At 51.8% G+C, this 15,651-nt stretch overlaps 1 protein-coding gene across 1 annotated transcript; it reads left to right on the forward strand.

Moving 5' to 3' along the window:
• The first annotated feature begins 672 nt into the window (after positions 1 to 672).
• MLF2 (myeloid leukemia factor 2) lies at positions 673 to 12,616 on the forward strand. The gene is made up of 9 exons (XM_069866174.1): positions 673 to 724; positions 5,378 to 5,451; positions 8,104 to 8,230; positions 8,668 to 8,703; positions 10,080 to 10,133; positions 10,542 to 10,667; positions 11,013 to 11,172; positions 11,261 to 11,501; positions 12,033 to 12,616. Exons 2-8 carry the CDS (start codon positions 5,402 to 5,404, stop codon positions 11,437 to 11,439), a joined length of 732 nt encoding a protein of 243 aa, XP_069722275.1. The 5' UTR covers positions 673 to 724; positions 5,378 to 5,401; the 3' UTR covers positions 11,440 to 11,501; positions 12,033 to 12,616.
• The last annotated feature ends 3,035 nt before the right edge of the window (positions 12,617 to 15,651 follow it).

Consider the following 15,651-nt stretch of genomic DNA (forward strand, 5'->3'; position numbering starts at 1 on the left):
TATGTATTTAATCCACACTCTTCATCTTTCTGTCATGCATCCATTAAAAATCCAGGCAGATAATAATTTTTTTTCTTCTTCCATGATGCTTTATCCTGAAGTCAAGAGGAAATACTCAAGAATTCAACCACCAGTCAACTTTGCATTGGGAAATGGCTTCCTGAGAGGCAAAACATTTAAATAAGCACTGTGGAGGGCTGGAAGGCAGGGTGTGGAAGCAAGAGGAGTAGAAGGCAGTGACGAAGGGTGACAGTCTGTCAGAAGACTGGAAAGGGGAGGAAGGTTCAAATTGTGATTTTTGTGAACTTCTCTTTGCTAACACGGCACAGATGGAGGTCGTGGTTCTCCCTCACAGCGTGACAGACACGCTCTTTAACACGAGCAAAATATTCTGAGCGATCCCTGCTGCACAGTGGAGGCTGCAGCCACCCCGAGCTGGCTCGAGCATCCCAAGTAGGAATTGTCACACCTGAGGATCAAACCCGAGCTGTCCTTCACTCAGGGTGCCCTTCATCTGAGGTCAGAGTGAGTTGTTGGGTGAGGCTTACGTAAAAGGCACCAACGAAGGGAACCAATGAGGAAATGGCTGTGGGCAGCTCTGACTTCTGCCAACGAGGATTTCTTTGTTTTTCAGGCATCCACAGGGGACCCGGGAATATTTGGATGCACTGAAGAAGCTGTTTCCACCGTCCTGGCCACAGTGCTCGGTCCCTGGAAGCAGCAGGTAACAAGGCATGATTTTTGAGCATCCTGTTTGTTTACCTTCGCCACGTGACACCCAGTTCGCTTCCCAGCCTGGGGATAGAATCATAGAATCACTAGGTAGAAAAGGACCCAGTGGATCATCGACTCCAACCACTGGGATGCTGGGGGAGGCAGCCGGGCGGCAGCCGCCGGAGGGCGGGGGAAAGGTGGAGCAGAGGGCAGCGGCCACGCTCATCCCTCTTCCCATTTGCCCTTCGCTCACCTCCCCCTGGCTGCCTGCCCAGCTCCTTTTTTTCCTCCCCTTCCCTCCCCGCCCCCCCAGCCAGCGCAACCTGGACAGCTTGCAGGAAAAAAAAAAAAAAAAAAAAAGAAAGGAAATAGACGTGGTTAGTGCTTTTATTCCCGACGAAAACAGAAGCAGCCTGAATCGTGAATGTGACTGGAGCAAGATGGGAGTGTTGCTTTGCATTCATACCCCTACGCACTTCGTTACTCAAACCTAGCAAATGGCCACCTCCCTGGTGCACCGTAGATGGGAGGACTATAAAGAAACCTCTCCTACAAATAGTGCAGTGACACAGCTTCTGCATCTCTCAAAACGGAAAAGGTTGCTTCTCCAATTCCTCCTTCCAGGGTTTCACCCAGCATTAGCCACCACCAGGATTCCAGTACCTGAAGGGGCTACAGGAAAGCTGGAGAGGGGCTGTTTTGAAAGGCTTGCAGTGATAGGACGAGGGGCAATGGGTATAAACTGGAGAGGGGCAGATTTAGACTAGACGTAAGGAAGAAATTCTTCACGATAAGGGAGGTGAGGCAGTGGCACAGGTTTCCCAGGGAAGCTGTGGCTGCCCCATCCCCGGAGGTGTTCAAGGCCAGGTTCGATGGGCAGCCAGATCCAGTGGGAGGTCGAAACTGGATGATCTTTAAGGTCCCTTCCAACCCAAACTGTTCTATGATTCTTTGCAAGCTGGATTCCGTCAAGGTTTGCTGAGGTGGCAGCATCAACTGTAACACAGTCTTTGGTAACAGTGTGTAAGGGCCACTGGTAAGGCTACTGAAATATCCAGTAAGACTCACAGCCTCAGCCCCCAGTCTCAGAAACGTGGCCCTTTGTGTTGTAGGCCACTTGCAGCACCAGGGACAGAAAAAGTATCTGCAAAGCAGTTATTTGTTCTAAACACCATTTTATTCCTTCTCTGTTCCTGCATTTGGAAGGCAGCAATGCCTGACTTAGTATCTGGAAAAAACTGATGGAGACTTACCACCTCTAGAGCATTCCAGGAGTAGGAGGATCACTGGCTTCTCGAGGACAGCAAGTCATTTTATCGCAGGTCTGGGGGGGAGGGAAGGGGGAGTAAAAGAGGAGAGAAAAAAAAAAAAAAGAGCTGCTTATATTCTTGCCCAACCTGCCTTTGAAACCTGCCACTCGTCAGCTCCATATGATATAATCAAACTCTAGGAGAGCCTCATACTGGAGGTCTCTGAAGATGATTCAGAGTTGCAAAAGTAGCAGTGAAGAGGCTGGGCCAGTGTTCGCAGAGGCTCTGTGTGAACCCAGTGCTTACAGGTCAGCTCTGAGCTGGTGACAGGAGAGTGTTTCAGCAGCTCACCTATGAGCAGCCTCCCTGAGGAGCACTGCCCAGAGGTCTGTCACTGCTTAGCCACTGCCCGGCCCACAGGATCTGTCTCCACCTCACAATCCTGCACAATCCACAGTGTCCATGTTGTGGACACAAGTTTCAGCCTCTGAAGAATGTGCTTACTAGATAAAGTGGGGGACATCTGAAGAGCCTTCTGTACAAGCACAGGCTGGGCCTCCAGTGAGAGGTCTTCTGTTCTGTCTGGACATTGAGCAGCTTTGAGGCCCCTCCGTAGCAACAAGTATTGCTAAGTCCCCTACGTGTTCCACCACACAAAGCATGCTAGTAGGTTATTTTCCTCTGTCCGACTCCAAAATCCAAGGACATGGCTCCTGACACAACCCAGGAGTTCAATTTATCAACCACACCTTGCAACCTGCTATTTCCAATCTTCAGGCATGGTTTTAGTCTGGCTCCCACACATGGCAGGCAGGATGCAACAGTCAACACCACCACCATTAAGGGAGCCGGAACGAGTCAGTTGGCTCTCTTCCTTCCAATCCAGTGGAGCTGGCAGTAGCTGAAGGCAGCCAGCATTCCCCAGGGATGGCGACACCGATTTGGGAAGGGTCCCCACCACTGCTGTGGGTGCACACACCGAGTCCCTGTGCTTCCTGATGCCAGGTGGTAGCCCAAGGGCAGCGATGACCCATGGCCGGCTTACAAAGTACCTTTCCCATTTCTGCCAGACAAAGCGGTGCTGTGCCTATGCTGTCTGTACTCTCCGTGCAGGCAGTCGGTGTCCTTATGGGGAGCTGCCAAGTGGCAACTTCTATCTCCTCTGTGATGTCCTTCTCTCCTCCTCCACCTTGAAGGAGGGGATTATAACCCCTCTGCTCTCGTGAGAGCTCACGTCGGGTCCTGCGTTCAGCTCTGGAGCCCTTAGTACAGGGAAAGATGTGGATCTGTTGGAGGGAGTCCACAGGAGGCCACGGAGATGAGCAGAGGGGAGGACAGGCTGAGAGAACTGGGGTTCTTCAGCCTGGAGAAGGCTCCAGGGAGACCTTAGAGCAGCTTCCAGTACTGAAAGGGGGCTACAGGAAAGCTGGGAGGGACTCTATCAGGTAGTGCAGGGGTAGAACGAGGGGGAACTGCTTTAAACTGAAAGAAGGGAGATTGAGATGAGATACTAAGAAGAAAAGTTTTCCTGTGAGGGTGGTGAGGCACTGGCACGGGTTCCCCAGGGAAGTTGTGTCTGCCCTATCCCTGGAGGTGTTCAAGGTCAGGTTGGATGGGGCTTTGGGCAGCCTGGTCCAGTGGGAGGTGTCCCTGCCCAGGGCAGGGGGGTTGGAACTGGATGATCTTTAAGGTCCCTCCCAACCCAAACCACTCTATGTCCCCGGCCGGTGAGCGCGGCGGAGGCAGCGGCCACCACGCTCGCTCTCGTCCGGGCCCTCCCAGCCTCTCCCGCCGGCCACCCCGCCCGAGGAACAATGTCCCCTTGTGCCCGGGCCCGGTTGTCACCCGCGCAGCTGCGGCCGCTGCCGCCCCCGGCCCGCCAGGCGCTGCCGCACGGAGGGCGGGATGCGGCACTGGGGCGCCCCCCCGCGGCCGGGGGCTGCAGGGGCTGGATAAGGGTGCGGGGCTGAAGGGAACGCGGGCTGATTGGGGTGCGAGGCTGCAGGGGGCTGCACGGGGTGCGGGGCTGTGCGAGGCTGAAGGGGGGTGCAGGGCTGGGATGGGCTGCGAGGCTTGAAGGAATTGCAGGGGTGCGGGGCTGAAGGGGCTGTGGGGGTCGTGGGGCTGTAGGAGGTGCTGGGCAGCACGGAGTGCGAGTTTGAAGGGGGTGCGGGGCTGCACGGAGCTATGGGGGTGAACCGGGGTGCGGGGCTGGAGGGGTCGCGGGGCTGAACATGGGTGCGACTCTGTGGGGGTGCGGGGCTGCACGGGGGTGCGGGGCTGTGTGAGGCTGAAGGGGGTGCGAGGCTGAAGGGGGATGCGGAGCTGCAGAGATGTGGGGCTGAAAGGAGTGCGGAGCTGAAAGGAGTGTGGGGCTGGAGGGGGCTGTGGGGCTAAAGGGGGATGCGGGGCTGAAGGGGCGTGCGGGGCTGTATTAGGGGGGTACAAGTCTTAAGAGAGGTGCGGGGCTGGAGGGGGGTGAGGGGCTGGAGGAAGTGCGGGGCTGAAAAGGGGGTGCAGGGCTAAAGAGGGATGCGTGGCTGGAGGGGGTTGCGGGGCTGTAGGTGTGCGGGGCTGGAGCGGGGTGCGGGGCTGAAAAGGGGGTGCGGGGCTGGAGGGGGATGCGGAGCTGTAGGTGTGCGGGGGTGTAGGGAGTGCGGGGCTGAAAAGGGGGTGCAGGGCTAAAGAGGGATGCGGGGCTGGAAGGGGATGCGGGGCTGTAGGGAGTGCGGGGCTGAAAAGGGGGTGCAGGGCTAAAGAGGGATGCGGGGCTGTAGGGAGTGCGGGGCTGAAAAGGGGGTGCAGGGCTAAAGAGGGATGCGGGGCCGGAGGGGGGTGCGGGGCTGAAAAGGGGGTGCGGGGCTGGAAGGGGATGCGGGGCTGTAGGTGTGCGGGGCTGGAGGGAGTGCGGGGCTGAAAAGGGGGTGCAGGGCTAAAGAGGGATGCGGGGCTGGAGGGGCGTGCGGGGCTGTGCGAGGGGGGTGCGAGGCTGAAGACAGGTGCCGGGCTGCAAGGGGCTGACGGGGGGTGCGGGGCTGGAGGGCTGCAGAGTCTGTAGAGTCGCGGGGCTGAAGGGGGGGTGCGGGGCTGGAGGGGATGCGGGGCTGAAGAGGGGGTGCGGGGCTGGAGGGGATGCGGGGCTGAAGAGGGGGTGCAGGGCTGAAGAGGGGGTGCAGGGCTGGAGGGGTCGCCGCGGGGTGCGGGGCCGCCCCCGCCCCCCCCGCCCTGCCCCCGGTGCGTCGCGCGCATGCGCGGGGCGGTGTGTCCGGGCGGCGCGGTCCCAGGCCGCGATGGGAGCGGAGGCGTGAGGGCCCGGCAGGCGCCGCCGAACGGGGTCCGGAGGAGCCGCGAGGGGCCCGTGTGCCCCGTGTGCCCGGCGGGGAGCCGCCCTCAGCCCGCTGCGCCCTCCGCAGGGGCCGCCCCCGAGCGCGGGAAGCATGTTCCGCCTGCTGCGGGACGGAGAGCCCGAGGACCCCATGTTTGCCATGTGAGTCCGGCCCGCGACGTCCCTGTGGGGCTGGGGAGGGGGGCACAGATCGTCCCGGGGGATAGGGGGACATGGATCATCCCCATGGGGCTGGGGAGGGGGGTACAGATCATCCCCATGGAGCAGGAGGGGACATGGATCATCCCGGGGGGTGGGGGGGACATAGATCATCCCCATGGGGCTGGGTGGGGGCACATGGATCATCCCCATGGGGCTGGGTGGGGGCACATGGATCATCCCCATGGGGCTGGGGAGCGGGGTACAGATCATCCCCATGGAGCAGGAGGGGACATGGATCATCCCGGGGGGTGGGGGGGCACATGGATCATCCCCATGGGGCTGGGGGGGGACATGGGTCATCCCGGGGTCTGGGGAGGGGGCATGCATCATCCCCGTGGGGCTTGGGGGGGTATGGATCATCCCCATTGGGCTGGGGATGGGGGCACGGATCATTGCTGTGGGGTCTGGGGGGAGTATGCATCATCCCCAGGGATGGGGAAGGGTTCCGATCATCCCAGGGAGCTGGGGTCGGGGCGCACAGATCGTCCTGGGAGGGGGCACAGGTCATCCCCGAGGGGCTGTGGGGGCTACAGATCATCCCAGGGGCCTGGGAACAGGGCACGGAACATCCTGGGAGTCTGGGGGCATGGATCATCCTCGCGGCCTTGGGGGTCAGGAACTGATAATCTTGAGGGGCTAGAGGTTGCATGGATCATCCCAGGGGCCTGGAGGGGCACAGAGCATCCTGGGAGGCTGAGGTGCCAGGTGTCCCCTGCCCTCGAGTCCCAGCAGGTGGGCAGAGGGACACTGGGATGCGGGAAACACCACAGCGCAGCCGCTGTCCCGAGGAAAACACCAACATCCTGTGAAGGGGCAGCGCAGGGAATAACCTGGTTCGCGTTGGTCTGGTTTCTGTAATGGAACGCGGCTTTGGAGCAAAGCACAATTAAATAAAGTAGGCCAAAAGGCATTGCAACTGCGAGAGGAGGAGAAGGCTGGAGTACCAAAATCTTTTTCTTTGCCTGAGGATTTTTATCTTCTGCAAAGTAGGGTTTCTGTTTAGATAGATAAAATCTACTGTTCTGTCCAGTTTTTGTTGCTGTTCTGCACCGGAAGTCATTAATGGAGCTGCAGAGGACTGCTGAAGCAGTTCAGTTGTAAGGAACCAAGTAAAGAGAAGACAACAAGTAGTTTTCAAATGTGAGTCTTGAAATCTGACAGAGGTCCCAAGAACTCTTCCTAGGATTCCTTTTACTGAAGGTTTTTGTTTCTGTGCACAGTCCAGGAATTGGATGCTATTGATAAATTTTGGCAGTGAAACTGTGTTGGCAGTCCTTGCCAAAGTGGATAAGGAATAGACTGTAAAACTGCGAGAATTTGGTTATCTTAAGCATGGCACTAGTAGGAATTTGCTGGAATTAATTTATGTAGGAGAACAAAGTCAATTTTTGCTTATAAAATTGATAATAAACAATATATTTATCAGTTGTAAACAAATTAGCAAGGGGAGAGACTTTGATCTCCCAGTTAGTCACAGAGTGACTGTGTTCTCATTGATGTAGCAGGTATGAGTCTGGCTTTTACTATGCAGAGCATTTCCAGTACAGACAGAGAAGTATTGGTTTGCAGTAGGTGCTTTTGTGATCTCAGGCATATTATGTGCTGTTGAGGTCACTTGTGCTCAGGAGGGATAGGTGGAGACTAAAGATGGGCAGAGGAATGCTATGGTATTTCTCAGACTTTTTTACTGTGGCCACTGTCTTCTGACTGTTTGTTCTTAATCTCCTTTTTTATTCCTTGACCCTCCAGTATGCGTGAACATGCACAGCCCTCAGCGTGCAGGGTGTAGGAAGAAGGAAAACCAGTCAGAGAGCCCAGTTACCATTCTCTTTCCCTCTCAGATCTAGCAAAGCTGTAGGTGGTCTCAGCTTCCTGACAGGTTTACACATAACATTGTAGAAAAATAGCAGATGTCAAGATAACTTAGGGCACAGCAGTGTCACACAGTGTCAGGCCACGCAGTCTGTTCTGGAGATTTCGGTCTTGCATTTGAGTGTGTTTGTGTTTGTACAGGAATGGGTGAAAGGACGGTATCTAGGACCACGTGTTTTCAGGTCCCATTAAGTGTAGTCCTCTCTTTGCAGCCAGGACGGTCTTTGTGCACTTCCCTGCAAAATCAAGAACTGCTCTTCGGGAAGGGTGGGATTGTTTCACAGAGCTGTTAACGTAAAGGGTTTTGATGGCACAATAGGAAATTATTATGAAAGGATGGTGGTACTTCGACTGCAGATTTGAGAATTGGCTTTCATCTCTTAGAACACTGAGGTTCTGGAGTAGCCTTGGCCATGCTTGGCCCTGAAGTGTTAGTGGGAGTAGAACAGCAAACTACTTCTGAACAGATATCAGTGAGTGCCCTAGAGGGATTCTGTGGCATAATAACTTCTATTACAAGAGATACGATGGGATCCAGTGGTCCCTCCCAGTGCCAGGGGTCACCATAAGCAATGCCGGGTTTGGGGAATTCTGGATTTTTGGCTTGGAAAGGGATGTACAGTTACATACGAGAAACTGAAAGTCAGAATGGATGGATTATGCAGGGCTTTGTCTTCTGTCATCCCTTCCTCACCATTATTCTCTCAACCTTTCCAAAAGGGATCCTTTTGCCATCCACCGGCAGCACATGAACCGCATGCTTTCTGGAAGTTTCGGGTTTGGCCCGCTCCTTGGCATCACTGATGGGACCACACCAGGGGCTCGCCAGGCCGGCCGTAGGATGCAGGTAAAAGAGGGGCTTGAGTACAGAATGGGAATTCTTAAACTCCCTTGATAGCTTCTGTCTTGGGCATGCCCCTTGCCTTCACACGGACAGTGGGCACAGAATTAGTCTCTAAACCAGTGGTGGTGTTCTCCTTCTCTTTACTCTGTGTGCATTAATACATTGAATGCAGCTGTATTCTAGGTTGAGTGGAAGGAAGGGAAGAAGTACATGTTATTTCTCAAGGACATAAATCAGTATAACTGAGAGAAATTTAGGAGCATCACCTTCTGTGTGGTTTGTTAGGAGTGGTATGAGTGTGGGGTACTTTCTTGATCTGTTTGTTGGGCCTGGGTGTTCCCATTTCTATTTCTGAGAAGGGTGAAAGGTGTTCTGAGAAGGATCTAGTGTCTGGCTGTTGCAAGGTCATTCTCTGTTCTGTTTTTCTGTTGTCCTGGCAGGCAGGAGCTATTTCACCCTTTGGGATGCTTGGCATGGTAAGTTCATTCTCTGTTTTTGTGGGTCAAATTAGAGGCTTTCCAAGTAGTGGCTCCACACTTAGATTCGTCAACACCATATACAACCAGTATTAAAGTGTAGCCATCTGTGAACAAGACCATCTATCCTAACTGATAGGGAGGGTGGGAAGGGGTGAAGAACCCAGAACAAGCTCTAGTTTTATGGTAAACGGAGTACGGAAGAGGGTATTGAGTGAAACTGGAGGCAGCTCTTTCTCTTGGACCCCTGGCATTGAGTTGCTCTGTGACTTCAGGCCTTCCCCTTTTTTTCCTTCTAATGTTTTAATCTGGTCTGGGAGCTGTGGAGAGAAGAGACTTTAACTCTGTATGTTGGAAGGTTTGTTTGCACTGTGACCAGAGAAGAGCCCTAAAGCTGCTGTAGCACAATATTTCATAGGAATTGGGGCAAGCAGATAGTCTCTTAATAACCTCCTATGACTGAAAAAGAAGCTGCAGATCTCTTTGGAGGTCATGGAGGAGTGGAACAGCCAACAGAATGCTTCAGGTGAACAAGACTGGAATGAGAATGGCTGTGTGCATGTGAGAACACCATGCTCGGAGCATGCTGATCTCTGTCATCCACTAAAATAATACAGTGGAAATAGGTTATTCCAGATCCAGGAACTTTAGCTGCCTTGCTCTGCAGGATTGTTGTAGCTCAGAGAAGGATTAATATGAATGCAAACAGATGGACTTCAGAGGATAATAACGTTGTGTGTGAGTGCTGCTTTGCTGAAAATGAGAACGAGAGGCCACTCGAGGAAACAAAAAAATCAGCAAGTTTAAGCTGTAGTAATTTTGTTTACATATTGCACAATTAACCCGTGAGACCTGCTGGCCCAGTGTGTTACTACAGCCCTTAAGTTTATAAGATTAAAAAGTCAGGTGTTTGTAGGGAAAATAAATAAACATATTATTATGTTGGAAAGAATACAATCAATGGAAACTTCCTTGTAGTTTAAATTAACAGTTGAGAGTGAAGGCATTGAAAACATCACCGAGAAGGGACTGTCTTATAGTTAAAATGACTGTATGTGCATACCTCGGATCTCTTAGCTTTGGCAAGTGCCTGGACTCACAAATCCTGGTGCATTAGGAGTTGGACCCAGACTAGAAGAACAACCTTTGCCATATCCAGAGATCTGAAGAGTCAGAGCACTTGGGCAACACAACTTGAGAAAGTGGAGAGAACAGCACCCCCAAATCCTGGGATTTTTTTTCTGCACCACTGAAAGAAAGGGAAAAGGTTTTTCTTCTTAGGAAGCAACTTTTGTTCCCATGCACATAGTTTGTTGTTCTTTCTTCCTGTATCTTTCCAAACTCACTGTTATTGTGTTCTCTTCCCTTTTTATCAGGCAGGTGGCTTTATAGATATGTTTGGTATGATGAACGACATGATTGGAAACATGGTAAGAATCCTCCATAAGCCAATCTGTATCGAGGGGAGTACTGAGAGTTCTCCTGCCACCCTCTCCAGCCCATCTGAGCTGCTTTGGTATTGGCCCTGTTCAAGCTGCTGGGGTGGGAGAGGCTGTGAGCTTCGCTTGCTGCCCAGTACAGAGAGCTTGTTCCTGAGGCGTTCCTGCTGAGTTCGGGGAGGAGAGATCGGGGAGGAAAGAAATGTGAGGGTGGGCTTGTTTAGCGAGAAACAAGAATTGATTTGACATGAAGATGTATTCTCCAGGAAGGTGGACCCATCGGGATTATATTCTTCCTATTGTAATTCCTTCCTAATTTGTTGTATATAGGGAGAATTAACTGTCATTTCTTCTTCCCTCCCATTCCTTCTTTCTGCTGTTCCCCGTTTGTTCTTGCAGGAGCATATGACAAGTGGTGCTAACTGCCAGACATTTACCTCCTCAACTGTCATCTCCTATTCCAACCTGGGTGACGGGCCCAAAGTCTATCAAGAGACCTCTGAGATGCGTTCAGCACCTGGCGGGGTAAGGAGGAGGCTGCGGTGTGTCTTCCCACTGCTTTTGCTGTGGGTGGGTGGTCTTCATTTGGTGGCTCAGTGCTGGCCACCCACAGCACTTCTGCTTCCCAGTCAGTTGCAGTTTGAGGAACGCGCTGTGACTCACTGAACCGTGCTGAGGGCCACTGGGAGGGAATGGGAAGTGCTGGCTGGGGGCGGGTCCATTTTTCCCTCATCATTATGTTGCGTCTGACATCCTGGGAGTGGTGGTAGTGCAACCTGACTGAGTTATCCTGCAGGCAGGAATCAGAGTGCTTTATGGGCCTGGGAGAATGTATTAAAATGTTGATCCTCCATGGGAATCTGCTCTCAGATCCGCGAGACAAGACGGACCGTGAGGGACTCAGACAGTGGCTTGGAACAGATGTCAATTGGCCACCACATCAGGGATAGGGCCCACATCATGCAGCGATCCCGGAACCATCGCACGGGTGACCAGGAAGAGAGGCAGGACTACATCAACATGGATGAAAGTGAGTACTGCCCATGTCTTCCTCCCAGCAAACCCAGAGGCTGCTTCCCCACCTCTTCCCCATATGAGCTTGTTCTGTCCTTACATAGGTGATGCAGCTGCATTTGATGATGAATGGAGGCGAGAGACGTCCCGTTTCCGGCCACAGCGGGGGCTGGATTACCGACGTCATGAAGGCAGCAGTGGCCGCCGGGCTGAAGGGACTCGTCTTGCGATCCAGGGCCCTGAGGATTCTCCCTCCAGACAGTCCCGTCGGTACGACTGGTGAACCCAGAGCAGACCTTGCAGGGGGTGCAGCATGGCCACCCCCAAATCCACCTACATGCTCTTGTAAGTCTTAAGGTGTTTTCCTCATCTTCCACTGCACGGTTGCCTCTTTGTCATGTGATTGATTTTGTTGCCTTTGCTCCAGTCTTATATTATTTTGGAGTGTTGGTTGGAAATGGGTTTTCCCACTTAACCCAGAGGGCAGGGGGAAGTGAGAGTTTTGAGAAAATACTGTTCAGAATGGGAAGGTGGAAGCTATTTAAGTTAGCTTTGTCATCAACAAAGAAGTATGGTGTCAGCCTTAACTAGTGATTGGAATGGTATGAGATGGTGTAGGATCATAATCTGTAGAGCGTTTATACTGTCATTGTGTCAAACTTAAGAGACCATTTGCTGTCAATCCAGTTTGAAATACAAGTGCTGGTGTCAGCTCTCCTGTGTTTTGAGTGAAGATGCGATCCAGTGCTTGAAAAGGGACTTTTCCCATTTATTTTTGTTATCTAGACATGAGGTTTAAACATGTCTTTATCTGATTTCTATGTTGCTTTCTAGTCATCACTTACTCTTTTTATGTTCTGTTTTACTTCTTTTCAGGTACAGACAGTGAAACTCTGAAGCCCCTTCAAAGCACCACTTGGACCCTCCTCAGATTTAATATTAACCTCCCTCCTACTTAAGAATTGAAACAAAGCAACTAATCTTCTGCATTGCTCTTTTTTTGCCCCAGCTGGGTGCTGCAGTGGGGCATGGAGAATCTTGCTGATGTGCAAGGAATGCATTAACTGCCCATTCCCTTTCTGCTCTCCCTTGGTTCTGTTCTTTCTGCCAGTAGTGGTGGGCATGAGGAGCTGCCACCTTGCCTATTCCATCCTTTCCACTCTTTCTGTGCTGGGCTGGTTCTGAAGTTTGTGTTTAGTCCCCTGTGAAAGAAATAAGAGGGAATTCTGCTCGGACGCGGTGTCAGTCCCTGCATTGGGACAAAGGCTGCGATTCCCCTCCTGCTCCTTGGTGCAGCTATGGAGAAGCAGAAGGCTGTGTGCGTTAGAGAAGGGAGGAGCAAAGCAAAAGCTGGATCAGCCTGTGGGCCCCCCTGACCCCTCTTCAGTCAGCTCCCCGTCTTTTTTTAATTTGTGAAACTTGTAACTAGATGTTTACTGAATAAAGAAACAAACTGTAAAGAGTTGTTGGATCAGTCTTTAACTGTGCCTGCTTTGAAACTAAGTAATCTCTTTCATATCTGTGGGAATCTGCTGAGGAGAAATATAGTGTTTAATTCAAAGGCTTTATTTTCTTCCAGAAACTAGCCTTATAGCCTTCCTGTATAGGTACAAAGTGAGGGAAAGCCCCCACACAGACATTGCAAAGGAAGACCCCAGAGCCCACTGTTTGCAAACACAGCCTTTAATTGCTGTGGTTTTGCTGCGCACTCAACAGAGATTAGTCTTTCTTGCTCCTAGTCATCTCTGCAGCCCTGGATTGGGCCTCTGGGGTTCCTGCATGGCCAAGGAATACTTCCGTTATTTTTTTACAACTCTGCAACTGAGGCTGATGTGGTTATATAGGACGTTTCCTTAATTTCTTCAGTATTCGGTGAAACCTAAAACACGATAGGAATGTGGGACTGGGGAAGATCTCAGGTCCTTGGGACAGTTTCCTTCTTGGCACACACCATTAGGTAAGCCTTTTCATCAGCTCATTCGGAACAGAAGGCAGGAAATCGATGCACGACTTACACTTAAAAGTGATACGCTGGGATCTTGTGCATGCATCCCCAGGGGCACCTAGCTGAGGTCTGACTTGCCCCGAGCACAGGATCCTGAGCACTCTGTGTCTTCACTTCCCTGCGCTGCTTTGTCCTGTAGCAACCCCCCAGTAGGAGTCCTGGCCGTTAGGTGATGGCTTCACATCCAGGTGCAGGCGGCAAGGTCTCTGGCGTCTAGGAGAGCAAATAGAGGGACCTTGTCTGAGACAGTGAAATAAATGTTGGATAAGCCAACTGCCCCTGGGAGTGGACAAAGTTTCTGGGGATGTCGTAGTCAAGGTGAAGGAGAGCAAGGCTGAAAGAGGAGCTACACGGAAAAAAACAGTTTGGGGAGACAACCAGTGGGAGACAAGTCATGTTGGGGCTCCAAAACTTAGAAAGAAGGAACTGGGACAGCAGCAGACCTCATGTCAGCGGTAGTCTTGAGCTGATGCGAGATGAGAGAACTGGTGTTTTGGTCCAGTGAAGATTCAGCTGAATGCAGAAAGGCATTTACAGTGACGGGACAGTGGTGGTAATGAGCTGCAAAGTCCTGGCTGTTCTGTGGGGCAATGTCTGAGAAACGGAAGAGCAAGATGGGCATGGTGGTGTCTAGGATTAACTTGGACCTTAAGATGTGAGGATCCATTCTTCATTGGGCATGCAATTCCAAATCTTGATCTAAACCCTAATCCTTTTATCTGGATTCAGCCTCTGCCCTACTGGGTGCCATCCTGCTTACAGATCTGGGACCCTTATGTGCTCTTTCACTCAGTGCCGGGATATGATCTACTCAGCTCCTTGAGCTTTGCTAGCTGCTGTACAGTCACTTCCAAGATCTCGGCTTTCTCCAGGCATGACAAGGCTCTGGTGGTCTAGGGAAATGGAAGAGGGGTTGACTTAGAGGAGTACCTCGTGTTGAGACTGAGAACCAGAGAGAAGAGACCAGGAGAGAGTTTTAGAGATCCCAAACACAGAGAATCTTAGAGATTCCAACCCAAAAAGTAAGTATGGGAAGTGTATTGGGAAGGTCTTCCCATCACTAGTCCTGAGGCTGACACGGTGCATTAACCTCTGCCTTCAAGAGCAGGAGGTTTTTCCCAAAGAAGGGAACCTCCCTTGACTTCTCCAGTCTTGGGAGGCTGTTCTTCACCTGCTGCTCAGGGTTCTGCTGAAGCCACCTTCTTGGCTGCTCCAGACCAGCATTGATCCAGCCACATTGGTGCTTTTCAATCAGTCACTTGAGGGACTCTCAGGAAGAGGAGAAAACATGAAGGCAAGGAGAAAGAGGGCAGAACTGTATCCTAGTGCATGTGAGAGGCACTGCCAGTGGTGCCTTTTGCTGAGCGACTGTGAGTTGTGCTTGGGGCTCTCCCTTTTTGCCAATACCTTGGTGTGATGAAAGTTCACTGATGTAGGTCGTTAATCTAATAGAAGAGCACACAGAGAATTGCATGGAGGCAACAAAAAGGCGCGTGTGCACAACCAATTGCTTGCTTCTGTTCCTCTCTCTTTAGACAAGCTGTGAGAAGCCCTAGGTGGTTGTGAGCAGGTGCCTGAGTCTGTGTGTGCAGCACTGCTCTAACCAAAGTGCCAGGAAACAGGATCGCTCCCACAACCAGAAGGCCCATTGCTGTTACACCACCTCGACTTTGGGAGTTAGACCGCATCTATGTCTGGCTAATATTTTATCACAGAACCATAGAATCACCAGGTTGGAAAAGACTTCTGAGATCATCCAGTCCAATCATACCTGTCTGCCACTAAACCATATGCTTAAGTACCTCATCTACCTGTCTTTTAAACACCTCTAGGGATAGTGACTCAACCCCCTCCCTGGGCTAATTCTTAGTTACAGTTTCGAGTGAAATGGTTTCCTGTTCAAAGGAGTCCACCTTCTGTATGGGAGCAAAGAGAAGGCCTGGGATTTTAACCTCTTACATTTCTGAGATGTCTGTGACACCTCTTCCAAGCAGGATGGAGAAAGGGAAGGGTGGATATTCCCAACTTGAAAGTCAAACAGTGTTTGTTTAAGAAGTGCAGGGTGTGGTTCCAAGTCATCCTTATCCATCCTTATCAGATGATGGAGACAAAATCCATTCTTACTCCTCCTCCCACAGCTGTCACCTTCAAATGGGACTATTTGAAGCACCAAAGCAATGCAGTTCATTGGTACTTTTGGATTGTACTAAGGAACAAGTAGGGCACCCAGAGTGACACGGAGGGGGACTGCTGTGCTTAAAGGGCAGGGAGGTGGATAGAGGGAGGGGTAGAGGAGCTGGAAACCCTGATAGAAAGAGAAATAACATAGAATCATAGAATCACCAGGTTGGAAAGGACCCCCAGGATCATCGAGTCCAACCATTCCCGTGAATCACTAAACCATGTCCCTCAGCACCTCAGCCTGTTCCAGTGCCCAAAGACCCTTTCCATATAATATTTTTTCCTGATGTCCAGCATGAACCTCGCCTG

Source organism: Phaenicophaeus curvirostris, chromosome 1 (genome assembly GCF_032191515.1).
Source record: "Phaenicophaeus curvirostris isolate KB17595 chromosome 1, BPBGC_Pcur_1.0, whole genome shotgun sequence".
In the NCBI taxonomy this organism is placed as follows: Eukaryota; Metazoa; Chordata; class Aves; order Cuculiformes; family Cuculidae; genus Phaenicophaeus; species Phaenicophaeus curvirostris.

Coding starts and splice junctions, on each gene's coding strand:
- MLF2 (XM_069866174.1), top strand. CDS start 5,402: ATGTTCCGCCTGCTGCGGGACGGAGAGCCCGAGGACCCCATGTTTGCC. Junction 10,134..10,541: donor ACGACATGATTGGAAACATG/GTAAGAATCCTC, acceptor TTGTTCTTGCAG/GAGCATATGACAAGTGGTGC. Junction 10,668..11,012: donor TGCGTTCAGCACCTGGCGGG/GTAAGGAGGAGG, acceptor ATCTGCTCTCAG/ATCCGCGAGACAAGACGGAC.